This window comes from Osmerus eperlanus, chromosome 10, assembly GCF_963692335.1.
Source record: "Osmerus eperlanus chromosome 10, fOsmEpe2.1, whole genome shotgun sequence".
NCBI lineage: Eukaryota > Metazoa > Chordata > Actinopteri > Osmeriformes > Osmeridae > Osmerus > Osmerus eperlanus.
In genome coordinates this window covers 16295773-16314251 of record NC_085027.1, presented here as the reverse complement: position 1 = coordinate 16314251, position 18479 = coordinate 16295773, and the positions used below count along the sequence as shown (strand labels likewise).

Here is an 18479-nt window from a genome sequence, read left to right as displayed (position 1 = left end):
GTTCTGGTGTAGGTCAAGCAGATAGTTAGTGCGATGTAAACTAGACAGAGCTCTTGGAGGGATCCCACTCCAAACAGAGCTACCACCTGGACTCTATCACGGCTGGGGGATTAACTGCTGAGTCTGCACTTTCTAAAAAACCACTCGTTGGGGAGACGAGCCAGAGACATAGTGCTGACTGAGAGTTGAGAGCCTCCCAATAGCAGGACAGGAACCAAACAAAACAAGCATCAGAGAGAGGAGTCAGAGGATGAGTCAGACACGGCTGTCCCAAGGGAAGGGGGCTGGGAGGGAGGGGGGTGGGGGGGGGGGGTGGTGGACAATGAGTCACAGTGTGAAACCACCGCAGCCAGAGGGATGGGGTTTTCATTAGGGTCACAGAGCACCTCAGACACCAGCCTCGGCCCCAGCCCCTTAAGGTGACACTGGAAACTTCTAGAACGAAAGACTGGACCATGGTCACCATGGCAGGCCCTGCTGTCTGAATGGCAGCCATGCCCAGCCAACACCACCGCTGCCCTCATCATCTTGCCAGGCGAGGAGTTGTCCTTGCCAAGATGAGGAAAACTCCTCAGACTTAATTGTCCTGCCATAATCAGTCAAAACATTTCTGACCTCGTCTGGGTCTCCTGGCCAGGCAGTAATAGCTCCTCCATGCAAGGCATTCAGCAGACATGGGCCCAGTGGAAAAAGTCCTGAGTACCCAAACCTCTAAAGGCATAAAAATATAAGTATTGTAACATCAATCAATGTGTTTCAAAGCCATTATCGCCTGCACAAAAGCTGCCCTGTCACTAAACTCTGGTCTGTCAGTGATGGGAGGCAGTGGTGGTATAACAGTTATCCTGCTCAGGGCTTCACTCAATCTGCTGTGCAACTCATACCCAGTCCTTGGTCACCTGCTTTGGAAAGCAATGCCAGCATCAATAATGCAGACTAACACGGTTCCTGACTCTGCCTTTTATTTGTCTCCACTCTCAACACTGAAATGTATCTGGGTCACGGCTTGTTCAAAGTCCTTTGAATGTAGGACAAGTAAAAAGTGGAGCTCGCATTACCCAAATTTAGATGCATTAGGCTTCATTACAGTATAATAGATGACGTTTGGTGTGAAGGGTAGAGTTTTGAGGCCTGCAGGGTAGGGCAGGGCTGCTCTAAATGCTGAATACCTCTTTAGAAAAGACACATGAACTCTGTCTTATACCCAACCCAGGGCAAGCCCAGCCCAGTCCAGTACATCCCAGGCTTCATGTACTATATTCAGCATGTGTAAGCTAATATAGAGGGAGTTTCAAAATGTCTACTAACTGGAAAAAAGTTTATAAAAACAGACGAACATATCACTTGTCTAACACTTTGTAAGCTACATGTCACAAATGACGAATTGACCCAGAAATGGATGTTAGGATTCACCCCACCAAAAGTGACTGTAAAAGACAGATGAAACCTAATATCAAACAATGTGAGTCGAAGGGAGGAACCCTTTAGAAAACCTAGACAGTGAATACGTCACCATTGATTCTACTAGTATAGAGCAGCCTCAGTATTTTTCTTGCTGGCTGCAGGTAGACAAACCATGTGCAGTGTGTGCTCATTCATATGACTTCCTGTGAACTCCTAGTGTTTGTCCAGTCTCAGGTTTCAGCCAAACACAGCCTCATCCACCCCGTATGAATGAAAAATAGGCTATGCATTGGACTTCAATAACAAAGAATAAGCAAAAATGGACACACTAAAGTACAGTACACCACGGTGCCTCCTTTTTTGTGTGTGTTAAACAAAAAATCTGGAATAACCTTTCCTTCTTATACATCCCATTGGTTGTCAGGCTAATCTAAGCCACACATGACCCAAAGTGGGTACCATGGCAGGGTTTTACCACAACCATGTAATCTCCCTCACTGAACACAGCTTGATCCAAACAGGTTAGGTGAGTAAATAAAGCCTTTATGCAAAAGCCAAATTTGAATTACCCTCAATACCCTCCCTACAAGTTCTGCTGGTCATTTCAGAGTCTGGATCTCTTTTCCTTGGAGCAGGGAGCCCATGTGGGTGGTCTGTCAGTCATGCTCATTCATTAAGGACATGGGCAGGAGACTTGGTGGAAGTCAGTATTTTACTACGACCTCAAGCTACCGCATTGGCCAGTTGGAAAGGCTCTTTCAAAGCCTGAATTATGACTCAAAATGATGTTTTCTTGAAAGATGAAGCTGTATTCTGTTTTTTTTTCACTGTGAAATTATTTGGAGCTCAAGAGTATGTATTACCTACCATGACACCAATGAACTGTAGAGAATTGTTTAAATAAAACAACTTGACATAGACTGCCAAACTGTACTTCCTCCTGCTGCATGAAGAAAAAGTGAAGTCCTCTTTTAATGAAGCAGTTGCTAGGAAGAAATGTCTATTGCCAGTACAGGGCCTAGTCTGAAGGAGTTAGCCTGGCAGTTTAGCCCAGAAGCAGTCATGGGTTATGGTCTGAACAAATTGGCCCATTTAGATTTCTGAAGAAAAGCCCTCCGAGGCCCAGACAGGACAGCTGAAAGCAGAACAAGGAGGGCAAGCACTTTAAAACTCATCAAGGCAACAGAGCTGTTTTTATTGTGTTTACTAAAACAGTTGAAGACTCTGGGTAAAGTGCTACGGCACAGCAAGGTTGGCATGAGCAGAGAGTCCCTCAAGTGATTGTGGGATAGTTTGCTGAAGGTCAGACATACTGCCACAGTAAATGGTAGGCCTGGAGCGAAGAGGCTGGAGTCAGTGCCTGGACTTTATAGACTCAATGGGGAGCGAGAGAGATATCTCGCTGACACAACGATAGAAGGGTCTGAGCTCTGTGCAGAATCAGCACATAACATAACAAGCATGTATATTGGATGTATGGCTCTTTTTACTACTTTGGTACGACTGATTGAATTCTTTCTTTCTATGAACCGACCCCTTTAAGATCCCTGACAAAACAGGAAAGAGGAGAAGTAAGACTTATTTAAATTAGAGGACAAATAAGTGACTTTATAAATAATATCAGCTGTCTGACAGAGGCAACTGAACACAAACTGACTTCTATACAAGTCAATATTTATTTTTTAGGCCTCACTGCAGCTGTGCACATAGAGAGTGATCCACACACAAAATGCCAACAGTATGGACATAGTACACTCATTTGGAGTACATAAACTACTACTCCCATAAAACAGCCCTGCCTAAACACACTTTAACAGATTTGAACAGATATACAACAGCTTTTAAGAGATATTAGCAGCCCACAAAAAAGACGCATAACTGAGAAGCTAATCAAATCCAGACATGCAGGAGCTTGATTAAATAGGAGCAAGGGCTGGAACTGGGGATCTATTTTTGGCATGAATTAAAAGAGGGAGCACTCACTCGTTTTCACCAACAAGAAATGCCATGTTATATCACATCCACGTATATAAGCTTACTGTAACTCCACCTGTACTCTTAAAGGCTGTTTGGAAATGTTTGGAAACAACACACTGGATATACTAAAACAGGCATTGTTTAAAACAGCTCCAACTATAGAGATGCTCGGCAGGGTGATAATCTGATGATGCCGGTGGAGTAAAAAAAAAGAAAAGCAGGTGGTGGGGAGCAGTCATGCCGGATAGACCCTCCTACTCACAGGCTACGGGAAATGGGTGCTGGCTAGCAACCAAGAGCAACACAACTCCCATCTGAGCTGACGTTAAACACTCAGGAAGTCATCAGCAGCAACCCTCCCAAGAAAGCCATCAGGCCTCCCGAGTCTGGCCGCACAACCTGCCCTCAAAGGCCCAGCCTGCACAAGAAGGAGAGAAAGCTTCCCATCCACATGCTCTGCCTGTCTGGGTACAATGCTATTTTTTGACAAGGGCCAATATTAAACTTATATTTTGGATTTGTTTGTCTTTCCAGTGATTCAGCTCATGCCTGTCTGAGTGGCCTAAGCAGCTGACCTTTCTAAAGCAGTCTTTAGAAAGATATACAGTGACTAAGTCACTGCAAAAATAGTTGCACGTGTCTCTTATTGGACAATGATCCTCAAATAGAGCTGTATGGTTTTCCTGAATATTTCTACCAAACTACAAACATTCTATACAATGACATCCTTTAACGAATCACAGCACAATGCGCATTTTCACATACCAAACTCAACTGGAATCTTTTGGACACATTTCTAAAATTAAATATTCCTCAAAGGCTTTGGCAGGAGCTGTAAAAATGTGAAAAGAAGTAAAATGATAAAGGAAACAGTCCTCCCCAGCTTTGAAAGGAACAGTAAAGAGCCATTTCAATTATTTCCAGCTGTCTTTAGTGTTTTTCTGACATCAATTAGGTGTTTTGGGCCTTGATTCTCCGGTGAACTACAGCACTACATTAGTCAGATTAGAGACAAGATGAACACATCTAAAGTGAGTTATACTCTGCCACCGTTGATTTTGCCACATGCACATCTAAGTTGTTGGCAAACTAGTTGTCATATAAAGCACAATACGGTGGGAGTAGTACTTTGTGCATCTACAATGACCTTGTGTGCCACTAGACTTCACATGAGTGACATTGGGTTAAATATAGTGACCTGTGGCACAGTGGGGGAGACTGGTTGATAAAGGTCTCTACTGGCAGGCATAACAACCCAGCACAGAGAACGGCCTCCAATCTCCTCTTATAATGGCCCAGTGGATAGAAGCTGAAGAGATAACAGTAGCGAGACTGTGGCCATTATGCCACATTTCTGTGTGTCTGTGGCTGGTGAGAATTCACATGCAATGTCACAGTAATGTTTACTTGGCATACTTTGAGCAGGCTGTACAGCGAACATGAGTGAAAAGAACAAAATAAACTACAAACTCAGAAGGTAGTAATCAACAGCTTTAGGTATAGAAGTATGCTGTCCAAAAAGTTTGACTAGTGTGCAACTACTTCAACATCTAATGACATGCCTGCATGCATGAAGGAAGACTAATACTGACCCAGAAGATTCACCTACCAATGCAGGTGAGAGTGAAGAGACCAGAGCAATGATTCCTTCCCTACTGGAACACAGATATATTAACTCTGAATTCAGGGCATGTTTGTCTGAAGGTGAAGAGCTAACATGCGTGACTGCATAGAGCCAGAGGCAGGTCAACAAAACACCGTGGCCGTATTGAAGATTAGCCCTGTGGGTAAGATCCAATACATTTATCTTCAGGTTGGGTTTTACAACATAACAAAACTGACTGTTTACAGTAGATGGATAATCAAGCCACAACACTTAGGCATTAACCTTTTATAACCTTTTATAAAAAAGAATGGGAAGGTTTTACAGCTTTGTAGTGCACGTTTTTGGAAGGTATCAAATTAACAAAGTGTGCCTAACATGTACTTCTAAAGAAAACCTGCAATAACTTCCATGTAAAAAATGACAATGCCATTAAACATTACAGCAATGTAATTACTACCATGCCAGGAACAGGTGCATATTATCTAACCCTAAGGAGAGAACAGGCTATCAAGTTGGGATCAGTATTTACCAACACAACACCATGGGTAAACCAACAGACCTGGTACTCCCTGGTCCCTACTGGGAAATGGGAGACTTTTATAGAGAAAACAAATAATAACCAACCCTAACCCATTCAGCAAAGCCAGTGTAGGGAGAGGATCCATTTGAGCCTCAAATCCTGTGGGAAGTGATGTTGCCTGTGAAGGTGCCAGACAAACCCCGATCTGCACCCAGGAGGAGGAGCAGGAAGCTGTGGTGAGCCAGGAGAGGAGTGAGAGGTGCTAACAGTTAGCCTGACACCGCAGCACCCCACACACTACATCCAGAAGTCAGGTAGCTGAGGAAAGGTTCTAGAGGTATTTTTATATCAAAGAATGTTTAAGGTTGATATGATATCAAGGCTTTATGTTTATGCCATCAGGGACTTAACTGAAAAAGGGCCCACACGGACAAAACCTTAACAGGCGGCATTAGTTAGCACTAGTTCATTTGTTTTTCAAGCAACGAAATGGCTTATGAGAAAAACATTAAAATGATCGGGGTCAGAGTACAGCTTAATCAAGAAACAAAACCAAGGGGAAGTGGATGTGTTTATTACATCAAGCCTGGTTACCGTGAAGTGGGATTCTCTAATGTGGGACAGATCCACACACAGCAGGATGTGGCACCACGACAAATAGATGTGGAAAGGTCAATGGTAGCACATCACAGGAGCAATGAAAATACTGAACATTCCATAAAAAGCAAAAAACGTATTGTAATGCTCATTTTGATGTTTCATTTGCCCTTTTAACTTGTTATTGCATGCACAAACAAACCACAGATGATTACAAGTAAGTAAATGTGATCCAGAATAACTTCTTTGAGAATGTCATAATAGCTCGGACCAAAATCAAATATTCATGGAGAACCTCTAATCTAGTCTATATTTTCCATCGGCAGTGGCCGAGCTAGGCTCTAGCTGACTAACTAGCTGATACTGAAGTCAAAGAAACCAAACAGGATGGAGCTGATTTGTAACAAAGCATTGTGGGATTGGTAAAGAAGAGAACGTGGCTTTCCTTGACAGAGGTGGTCAGCAGCTTAACGAGATCCCAAGTTCCCAAGGACGTTTTCAGAGAGGGTTTCGATTCTGCTAAAAAGAATGTGGTCGAAAACGTAACTCGGGCTTTGAAATGGGGGATGTTACCGAGCATGCACGTCCCTGCAGGAGAGGCTAATGCAAACCATATGCTGTCATACTGACCTAGTATTCAGCATCTGGCAGGGAGTGGGTCTGTGAGCCATGCTACTGTCTGGTACTCCAGACAGTCAGAGTGACAGTCTGCTCCTTTCCACGCTAGCCAAATATTGGAGCTCGTCGCTATGCCCCCAAAAAGCCCCTTGGAGAGTGGAGAGTTCTGCACTAACTACAGACAAGGGCACTTTCTTGAGCCTGATTTCATCGGACGACATAGATAAGGCTGTAAACCAAGATGAAGACAAAGATATAATGCATCATAGTTTCCTCGTTTCAAACTTCCATGAATACATCTGGTTTAAGGTCTCCACCGTTCAAATTCAAAGTAAACAAACACTGGTTGCCATCCATGTTCTGCTTCCTCAACATAGAGCACAGTAAATCTCTCAGTGATATATTTTCTGATGTCATGTATAAAAGTGACCTCACAAGAAGGAAACCACTCCATTTCCTCCTGGTTGCTCAGCATGAAATTAAGCACCTCAGTCAGGGAAACGCCTACACAGAACTAGTCAAAATAAAAATATATCCAACTCCATCAGGTCCTCGAGGGAATCTCTTTACTGCTGCAGAGGGACATTACAGTGTGCCAGTGGCGAGTTAGAACTACCTGAAGTTCATCAATTAAACATGGCTAATGTTCTTTGAGTTTGCAAAAGTACATATAAAGTAGAACTACCCTCCGTCATTGACAGACACACACACCATTAACATAGTTTGGATTCTCAGTTTGACAGTTAACCAGGGAAATGGAGCAAAGAGTTCAGATACGTGCTGTAGCTCTGTTATGTAAGCTTCGTTCCTTAGATTCTCTTGTGGGAAACCAGCTGCACAGGCTCCATGCATTGTGTTCTGGGAATACATTAGAGACTGAACAACAGGGTTTACCTGTTCTGGACACGCACTGCATGGGATCCTTAGTGGGGCAGGTTTGACAGAGGCTAAACTCTCATGTACTCTAGACACTGTCTGGTGTGTTGGGGATGGTCCCAATAGTGCCCAATGAAGGGCACTATTTTGACTCAAAATAATGTAGAATATGAATGAATCTTAAAAATGTTGATTGGTTACATCTACTCAATTCTCCTTTTTTTTTTTATTCCCGGCCGTGCAAAATGACGTTGTGTCCTTGGGCAAGGCACTTCACCCTACTTGCCTCGGTTGGGAATGTCCCTGTACTTACTGTAAGTCGCTCTGGATAAGAGCGTCTGCTAAATGACTAAATGTAATGTAAGTGTGCCATGGCTGATACCCACAGTGGGAATTTGCCACAATGGCGAGGCCCAAATAACGTGTCAAACACAAAGGAAGAGGCCACACAACCAGGACACAGCCTTCTCCATAACTCTCACTGTGCAGTGTGCTAAAGCTGCAGACATGACACTCAGTAACCAGAAGAAACTGGTCTCCATGTGGCTCAAACAGGCCAACCTGTTTTATTCAAATAAGGGCAGTGTCTAATGCTCGAACATAGGAAGTGGGAGCTGAATGTGTTGCTACAGTGTCAGAGTTACTATAGTGACTGTATCTGGGTGTCACCTTTCAATTACCACACCTCCTGTTACGTTTAGCCTGGAAGGCGAAAGATGTGTAGAATTAAAAATTATATTTTGGTAGACATTTTACTGTGTGAGCAGTGACAGTAAAACTGTGGGCATGTAAGCTGAGAAAAAACGACAAGCTAAAAAACAAATAGGGGGCAAGCTCTTACTACCTTGAAGGTTCAAAGGTAGAAAGTTAGAGAGGTAAACAGAGTGAGAGTGAGAGAGAGAGAGAGAGAGAGAGAGAGAGAGAGAGAGAGAGAGAGAGAGAGAGAGAGAGAGAGAGAGAGAGAGAGAGAGAGAGAGAGAGAGACAGACAGACAGTGGAGAAATAGAATAAGAGAGACTGAGATAGTGATATTGTGGATTTTGGCTGATAAACATAAATAACAATGAACTCCATAAGACACTAACATCTGTGTCAAAGTAATAAATACTTTAGTCTGACGGGCTAATCTACTTTACAACACTTCTGACTATTCTTTCTCATGAACTCGAGTTGAACTGTGATCAAGTCGAATTTGAAGAAACATAGGCAATTAAAACATGTAAATATGTATTGCACATATAGATGAGAATTGTCATATTATTAAGCTACAGATGATGCTCAACAGACCCTTCTGCTTTCTCCAGTTAGATAAAAAATGAGGTCTTACCATTCTCTCTCCTTACTTGGCAGTTAGGCCAATCGAGTCACCTTGCTGTAATTCCGTTTTGAGGAGGAATACTTAAACTTCCGAATCAAATATTTTTTCAAGTTTGTTTGTATAATTGGACGGCGACAAGAAAACTAGGAAACACTACTAACAAATAGAGTTAACGGAGTCCTAGATGCGCTCCCGAACGCACGGATTCTCCTCAGGACCAGCTACCTCTGTCCATACTGCTGCCGAAGTCTTAACATGTACTGGCGCACGAACTGTATGCTATTCATGCACCGAATGCTGCTGTAAGTCCGAACGGGTTAGTTAAACGAGTTGACGGAGCAGCCTGACCAAACAACCCATACATGGAAACTTCGCCTTTTAGCCCGCAGCCAATGGGAACCGTATCTAGAGAGCCGCGTCATTCCAGAGGGAATCCCACTAGAAATTTAGGAGTTGAATACACTAAGGACAATGTTAACACTTAGCCTACCTTATATTTTTTAAGCAGAACAACGATGCTCGAATAATGAATATGTACTCCTACATATTGTTATATTGTCTACAGCTGGCTATTATTTTACTAACAGTAAGGTCTACAATTGCGATAGGAGCAAAAACTGGTCCTGAAGTGAAATCCGCAGCCTACTCTCAAAAATACGTGAAAATGCGAAGAGTAGCCAGGCTACTATAAATGTAATCTTTCGGATAAAGATGAGCTTGAATATTATTAGATTTTCTATGGCTCTTTGATGTTTCAAGTGGTTTGCGGCACCGTCAGACACAGGAATACCAAGGACCAGTCTCGGGCATTTTTACGATTTAGAATAAATATTAGTGATAAGCCTACGGTGACGAGGTGTGGTTTGACATCTCTCAGAGTGTAACCTGTTTGACAGGTTGGTCGTGACCTGTTGCTATAATAAGATACCAAACAAGGGATGTGCATGATTTCTAAGACCCCTGTGAAAAACAGCCAGCAACATTTTGTGTGTGTGTGTGTGAGAGAGAGAGAGAGAGAGAGAGAGAGAGAGAGAGAGAGAGAGAGAGAGAGAGAGAGAGAGAGAGAGAGATACGTGTTCATTTGATCACAAAATAATCTAGTGATGGTAAATATTTAGTGAAATTAAGGTATATTGCGACATCTGCAGGGGAACGTTATCATTACAATGAGTGTAACTGACTTGTAACTGAGTGTAACCACTTTTAGCCACAATATTAACTTTGAAATCGTTAACAAAAAATGATTGAGCAACTGCATATCGTCTTAGGCACGTTACGTCTTGTTTAAATTAATGAGTCTTTTCAAATAGGCCTATTGTATAAGGGTCAAATCTGCATAAATATATGGCCTTTTTATTTTTATGAATAGGTTACTGTGCATTTGTCTGTAACTCTTGATTCTTGAATCCAAATCACTAAATATTCAGCAGGCTATTTTGAAAATGACAAGAATGCTCGAGAAAAACGACCAAAAAAAGACTTAACTATTGGTCTGTGGTTTTACTGTTTCTGCATTTCCGAATTACTGACTAAAGAGCGTCATAGATGGATATGCTGTGTCTTATTGGTTTGATATATTTGTTTGGACAAAGCAACGGTAGGTTAAACATGTTTAACTAAATTAAACTCTAGTTTTGAGTCTATATCGTCAAATGATCTACATTCTGTATTTTTCTTTTAATAATCTAAAAGAGTTTAGAATGTAAGAATGGCTCATTAAAATTTAAACTGAAGAAAGTCACTAGTGGATTCTTTGCATGTGTCGATTTTAGTGCTGATGAACAAATTCCACCATGGCTTTATCCTTTCAAACCAAAAGACCAAGTGGATTTCTACATTGTGGCTCTTATTGAACCAAACTGTGAGTTCAAACATTTATGTATATATATGTGTGTGTGTGTGCTTGTATGTTAAGGCTATTGGAGCAGTACTATCACCTGCGATATTGCATTTAGACATTTGGGATATTTTGCATATTTATGAAGAGTGAAAAAGGTCAGAAGTAACTAAATGTATTTCCCTTCTTTGAGTAACATCTGCTGGGACAATTACACATTCTGTTTTCAAAATAACTGGAGAGACAGTCCAGCTGCCCTGTAATTTGACCATACCTACGAAACAGACATACAATGTGTTCTGGATCAAGACCAATACAGAAAGAAACTCCTCATGTCTTCATTCTTATTCATTGGGATCCGATCTTATAGTACAACTTATGACTTCCACTGTCTCAGTGATGAAAACTTGCATCACAGACTGTCAACTATTACATTTAAGACATCTCAGTTTCAATCTTTTCATCATCTTACAATCAGAAATGTGACGCCTGCTGACAGTGGACAGTATGAGTGTGTCTTGCAGAAGGTTAAGTGGAAGGTGATAACTAAGATCACAGTGACTGTGGATGTGAAGGACATCATACAAACATCAGGTGAAACTCCACTGGCAGATTCAACTCCAATAGTGACTACATCAGGTGAGGCTACTCATACAGTGCTATATGTATGTATATATGTATGTATATAGGAGGGTCAGATGGTTGAGAGGTTAGGGAATCGGGCTATTAATCAGAAGGTTGCTGGTTCAATTCCGGGCCGTGCAAATTATGTTGTCAGGGCAAGGCACTTCACCCTACTTGCCTCGGGGGAATGTCCCTGTACTTACTGTAATTCGCTCTGGATAAGAGCGTCTGCAAAATGACAATGTAAATATGTTACTCTTAATTTTGAACACTTTTGCATTGTTTCTGTTTTTAGATGGGAACTCTCTCCTTGTACTTAGGCATGTGATGAGTGCCCTGATCCTCTTCTGCCTGTTCATAACTGCCATTGTCGTTTTTGTGAGGAAAACAGAATGGTTGTCAAAGGGGGAGTTCTATTTCAAAACTCAAACTCAAAACAGTAGGTTAGTGGTTTCTGCTATGATTTAACGTCACTGTCAACGCAAATTTAAAGCACTAGTCATGGCCAAATAATATTTTTCTTTTTACAGGATCTCAAGGTATTAGGATAAAAAGGTACTTGTTCAGTGTTAAAAAAAATAGGGTTCTAAACACAAACATTACAAATGAACTTATAAAGCCTTAAACATGAATTCAGAAATAATGATCACAACTGAGAAACAAACTATCTTACAGAGACCAAAATGGAGAATACACTGTCGACTAAGAGTGTAAGTTACTTTGCATCAAGCTCTTACACAGTCTAAATTTAAATAGCCGAAAAACACAATTTAACTTCCTGTTTCCTTCTGTTTGTGGCTATAGGCTCACCATACGAGGTGGGATGGAGAGATGAAGAGATCTACTCACTTGCAAATCAGCCTGAAGGAAGAGATACTTTTGTGAGGATAGAGAAGCTGTAGAGCTGAACCCCATAATGGTCAACAACACTTTAAATGAAGCTTCAACCCAAATGGACACTGAGACAACCTCAGGACTGGAGCCTCAGTATGAGTCAGTAACTTAAATGAAAGAGAGGCACATTACACTGAATATGTTTTGCTCACTCATAATAATACCACAATGCAAGGGTACTTAATGGATGGTCCAAGTGATTAGTTTGAAATAGTAAAAAACCTTTTAGAAGCAGTACTGCTAGATCTAATACTCTAGTTAGTTTTGTTTGTGCTTATGCTTGCATTTACTGTTTTCATTGTTAAACATTTTATGGAACAAATAATTTGCTACAAAGACAATTAGCTTTTTTTTCTTGCTGTAGGGATGTAGTAATGACTGAAGTATGATTAGATTCAACTGGTGTTATCTTTATTTTTCTATATTGTACAGTGACAGATAAAATCATGTTATTTTCTTTGTTTGGTTGTAAATGTCTGTGACTTCTGTTGCAGCCTCCTTCTTCTGTGAATTATAAGTACATTACAAATAAGTGGCTCAAATGTATGTGCTGAGTATTATTCATTAATGTGTGATGGCCTCAGGGTTGGCCCTTTCTTATGTCCCTTGCTGGCTGTGTTCTTGGTTCCAGTTGGTTTGTGGGTGGAACTATCTTGATTCATTTGAGTAGAGTAGGCACTGTTTCTGAAGTTGCCACTCGAGCAGATGAGTATGTGCTGATACTCAAAGAAAAGTTTGTGAAAACTTGTTTCAAATGTTGCCACCGCTGAGGCTGTTGGCCCGCCCACTGAGTTGTCATGGTCTGGGCCTGCGAAGTTGGATGGTGCTCGGGCTTGTGGTCTGAGGTTGGTTGGTTTTGGTCAGTTTTGTAATTATTGCCATGAGAGCAGATGAGTTTTGTTATTATTGCCATGAGAGCAGATTGGAAAGCTGAGTGTCCTGTACTGAGGGGCAGGGTGAGTCGCCCAGGTGTTGGACATGTTAAGCCAGCTGCTGTCAGTGCTCCAGTGGAGGAAGTTAAAGTTGCTGCTGAGGGGGTGACTTGATGTGGTTAAGCGTGAGACTGAGGAATATTCTGTTTTTGGTGCTTTTAAATCTGATGGGTTTGTGTCTTTCACTGGGAGTGACGTTAAAGTGCCTGTGAAACTCCTACGGGATACAGGAGTGAGAGATTCCTTTATTCTGTCTATGGTGTTGCCCTTTTCTCAGGATTTGAATCCTCTGAGTGTTCCTTTGCATTCTGCCTGTCTGTGCTGTGGTCTTGTGGATGGTGCTGTCCACTTTTGTGTTCGTCTTGCCTTGCTTATAGGTGGGGAGATGTGATTTTGGGGAATGATTTGGCTGGTAATCGTGTCTGGGTGGATGGCTTTCCACCTGCCAAGCCTGTCCCTTTGGTGAAGGAACCAGAGGATTGTTTTCCAGGAGTTCCCTGATGTCTTCACGGTTTGTGCAGTTACACGAGCGATGTCTAGAGCCCAGCAGGTTTCTTCAGATCAGAAGGGAGAATGTGATTAGGGAATTGGTTTACATGTACCTGACTCTCTTCCTATTTCCCAGCAGGGGTTGATCAATGTTTTGGGTGAGGTGGTGCGTAACCGGAGTGCTGAGTCACATCAATTTTCTAAGGGTGACCAGCTACTAGCTTTATTATTAGTTTTGTTGTCAGTTGTGGGGTCACTTATCAGCTGTCTGACCAGAACTACCTGATTGCTACTCCTGAGTCGCCAACTTTGGCGCACAAGCTTGTTGAATCCATATGCTCATGCGTTCTCTCAGGTTGAGTCTGTCTCTGGTTCTGGCTCCTCCTCCTCGAATGTGTGTCCGGTTTTGATTGTTTAGAGAGAGACAGAGAAGTATGTGTTCATTTGATCACAAAATAATCTGTGAAGGTGAACATTTTGTGAAATCGGGATATGTTGCGCCATCTGCAGGGGAACGTTTATCATTACATTGACAGTATAACTGACACACTTTTAGACAAAATATTAAACTTTGAAAGCGTTAACGAAAAATGATGAAGCAACTGCATATATCGTTTTAGACACGTTACAACTTCTTTAAATTAATGAGTTGTTGCAAATAGGCCCCAAAATATGTTTTGCCAAGCCTACTGTGCATTTGTCTGTAACTCTTGAATCTTGAATCCAAATCAGGATATGAAAATGACAAGAATGCTTGAGAAAAAGGACCAAAAAATACTTTTAACTGTTGGGCTGTGGTTTTACTGTTTCTGCATTTCCGAATTACTGACTGAAGAGCGTCAAAGATGGACATGCTGTGTCTTATTGGTTTGATATATTTGTTTGGACAAAGCAATGGTAGGTTTAACATATTTAACTAAATTAAACTCTAGTTTTGAGTCTATATCGTGAAATGATCTACATTCTGTATTTATTTGTTATTTTTTATCTCTATAGGAAACTTTGTAATGATGTATAAAGAGAAAGAGGAAGTGATCTCATTGTCATGTAAAAGAGATGGCTGGCAAATGGACTTGGACCAAGACAACACAATTGATTGTTACAGCAATGCTACCGAAAAGATTTTAGAATGTGAGAATGGCTCATTTAAACATAAGAAAGTCACTAGTGGATTCTTTGCATGTGTTGATTTAAGTGCTGAGGCACAAACTGCACAATGGCTTTTTCCTTTCAAACCAAAAGACCAGGTGGATTTCTACATTGTGGCTCTTATTGAACCAAACTGTGAGTTGAAACATTATTTTATTTATCAAAATGTTTAGGCTATTGGAGCAGTACCATCACCTGTGATGATGCATTTATACATAATTTATAAAAAGATAGGAAAAATAACTAAATATGTCCCCACCCTCCTCCCCATTTTAGTAACATCTGCTGGGACAATTACAAATTCTGTTTCCAAAATAACTGGAGAGACAGTCCACCTGCCCTGTAATGTCACCAGTCCTGTGAAACAGTCATACAATGTGTTCTGGATCAAGACCAGTAGAGAAAGAAACTCCTCATGTCTTCATTCTTATTCATTTGATACTGATCGTGGGGAACTTTATGACTTCCACTGTCTCATTGATGAGAACCTTCGTCAAAGACTGTCAAATACTTCATCCGTACCATTGCAGTCTCAAAATGTTCATCATCTTACAATCGGAAATGTCACACTTGCTGACAGTGGACAGTATGAGTGTGTCTTGCAGGTGGTTAAGAAGTGGAAGGTGATAACTAACATCACAGTGACTGTGGATGTGAAGGACATCATACAAACATCAGGTGAAACTCCACTGGCAGATTCAACTCCAATATTGAATACATCAGGTCAGGCTACTCATACAGTGCTCGTTCACACCAAACATGGCAAATTAAATGCGTATTAAACCGTACTCATAAATTTCGTTTTTCTGTCTTTAGATGAGAACCGTCTCATTGATGGGAACCATCTCACTGTACTCTATGTGATGAGTGCCCTGGTTCTTTTCTGCCTTTTCATAACTGCCATTGTCATTCTTGTAAGGAAAACAGAATGGTTATCAAAGGGTGAGTTCTATTTCAAAACTCCCACATTTCGCAACAGAAGGCTTGTGGTTTCTGACATGGTTCAGCGTCACTGTCAGCAGAAAATTTCAGCACTAGACATGGCCAAATATTCTTCTTCTTTTTACAGGATCTCAAAGTATAGAGATAAAAAGGTACTGTTGGCATTTTTCAGTTTTTTCAATTTTCTTTTGTTCTAAACTTAAAATAATTACAACTTCATTTCTAATGCCTTAAACATTAACTCAGAAATAATCACAACTGAGAAACAAACTATTTTACAGAGACCAAAATGGAGAAGACAGTCTCAACTCAGAATGTAAGTTACTTTGCACCAAGCTCTTATAGGCTAGGTTCAAGCAAAATTGCGTAAACTCAATTTCACTTACTGTTTCCTTCCATTTTTGGCTATAGGCTCACCATACGAGGTGGGATGGAGAGATGAAGAGATCTACTCACTTGCAAATCTGCCTGAAGCAAGAGATACCTTTGTTTCTGCACAGAGTGAGGATAAAGAAGCTGTAGAACTGAACCCCATAATGGTCAACAACAATTTATATGAAGCTTCAACCCAAATGGACACTGAGACAACCTCAGGACTGGAGCCACAGTATGAGTCAGTAACTTAACTAAAAGAGAGGCACGTTACACTGAATGTTTGCACATATGTTTTGCTCACTCATAATAATACCACAATACAAGGGTACTTAATGGACGATCCAAGTGATCAGTTCGGAATAGTAAAAAAGCTTATAGAAGCTACAATACTGCTAGATCTAATAGTCTGTGTTTTGTTTGTGCTTGCATGTACTGTTTTAATTGTTAAAAATGTTACGGAACAAATAATTTGCTATAAAGTGACTTTCAAAGTCAACTTTTTTCTGGCAGTGGGGATGCAGCTACGACTTAGTGTTATGTCGATTTTCTGTATTGTACAGTAAGAGAGAAAAAATTGTTTTCTTTGTTATTGTAAATATCTGTGTCTTTTGTTCCTGCATCCTTGTTCTGTGAATTATAAATAAATTGCTAATAAGTTGCTCAAATGTATGTTTTAAGTGTTATCAATTTAAAGTTAGTTTGGAACGTTTCAATAAAAAATAAATAATCATTTACAAAGTTGAAGTAATCATGCCACACCAAAACAACTAACAATTTAGTTTTTCGCTCAGTCTTCCTGTGTTATTATGTGGTTTCACTTTTTCTGCATATTGTATCAACATCATAAACTAGAGAGGGTACAATTTCTGGGGAAATTGTAGGGTGTGCTTGCTTGCGTCGGTTGCACAGGGGTCCGTTTTTTAATGACATTTTTACAACTGATATTTCTGTATTTTATATAAAAATGCATAGGGCCTACTTATTATTTATAAAGATTACATAGATTTAAAGCATCTTTTTTTGCTGATCATTTACAACTCAAAATACGAGTGAAGTGTAGAATGAAATATGATGTCTTCTCATTTCCCCTGCAAGAGGCAGCCTCATAGACCGTGGTAAAGTTGGTTGGAAGTTCGATATTCAACAGACATTCGGTCGCCCGTATGTTTCCGTATTTTTAGGGACCATCAACAAATTACACATTTAAAATTTCAAAAGTCAATAGCTTTTCAACAACATGAACTATAAACATAAAATTATGTTTAACTTTTCAAAATGTATGCATACACATTGCACAGCCTTTATTTTGTTTATTTTCATATCAGGATTTAACAAAATGTTTTAATTCAAAAAAAATCTTCTAACTTCAATAGCTTTTTGGTCATGTGACCTATCATCCTCAAATCTATTTCAGAGTGTTCATTGACTATGCATACATGTTGCACAGCCTTTAGTTTTTTCATTTTCACCTCACACTATTTTCAGTGAATTTCTGAAAGTTTGAAACTTCAATAGCTTTTTGGTCATGTGACCTATCATCCTCAAATCTACTTCAGAGTGTTCATTGACTATGCATACATGTTGCACAGCCCTTAGTTTTTTCATTTTCACCTCACACTATTTTCAGTGAATTTCTGAAAGTTTGAAACTTCAATAGCTTTTTGGTCATGTGACCTATCATCCTCAAATCTATTTCAGAGTGTCCATTGACTATGTATACATGTTGCACAGCCTTTAGTTTTTTCATTTTCACCTCACACTATTTTCAGTGAATTGTTTAGTATTTCAAACTTCAATAGCTTTTTGGTCATGTGACCTATCATCCTCAAATCTATTTCAGAGTGTTCATTGACTATGCATACATGTTGCACAGCCTTTAGTTTTTTCATTTTCACCTCACACTATTTTCAGTGAATTTCTGAAAGTTTGAAACTTCAATAGCTTTTTGGTCATGTGACCTATCATCCTCAAATCTACTTCAGAGTGTTCATTGACTATGCATACATGTTGCACAGCCCTTAGTTTTTTCATTTTCACCTCACACTATTTTCAGTGAATTGTTTAGTATTTCAAACTTCAATAGCTTTTTGGTCATGTGACCTATCATCCCAATTCACTGAAAATAGTGTGAGGTGAAAATGAAAAAACTAAGGGCTGTGCAACATGTATGCATAGTCAATGAACACTCTGAAGTAGATTTGAGGATGATAGGTCACATGACCAAAAAGCTATTGAAGTTTCAAACTTTCAGAAATTCACTGAAAATAGTGTGAGGTGAAAATGAAAAAACTAAAGGCTGTGCAACATGTATGCATAGTCAA

General features: G+C 40.4%; 2 protein-coding genes and 1 long non-coding RNA gene across 4 annotated transcripts in view; 2 read left to right on the top strand and 1 right to left on the bottom strand.

Annotated features, from left to right (window-relative positions):
- myo1ea (myosin IEa) overlaps window positions 1-9248 on the bottom strand; it is a 44053-nt gene extending 34805 nt beyond the window's left edge. For both annotated transcript variants that reach the window (XM_062470829.1, XM_062470830.1), the window contains exon 1: window positions 8926-9248. In XM_062470829.1, coding sequence (XP_062326813.1) covers window positions 8926-8928 — 3 coding nt within the window. In that variant the 5' untranslated portion in view covers window positions 8929-9248. The remainder of the gene's footprint in view (window positions 1-8925) is intronic.
- Window positions 9249-10609: 1361 nt separating this feature from the next.
- Window positions 10610-11778, top strand: LOC134028463 (uncharacterized). Its single transcript, XR_009931528.1, has 3 exons — window positions 10610-10777; window positions 10947-11347; window positions 11673-11778. It is a non-coding gene; the product is annotated as an uncharacterized LOC134028463 (long non-coding RNA).
- A 2681-nt stretch (window positions 11779-14459) lies between these two features.
- Window positions 14460-16828, top strand: LOC134028030 (uncharacterized). Its single transcript, XM_062471332.1, has 7 exons — window positions 14460-14589; window positions 14689-14976; window positions 15118-15564; window positions 15658-15783; window positions 15911-15935; window positions 16065-16099; window positions 16195-16828. The coding sequence occupies exons 1-7, from the start codon at window positions 14538-14540 to the stop codon at window positions 16407-16409; spliced, it is 1188 nt and encodes a 395-aa protein (XP_062327316.1). The 5' UTR covers window positions 14460-14537; the 3' UTR covers window positions 16410-16828.
- Window positions 16829-18479: the final 1651 nt, after the last annotated feature.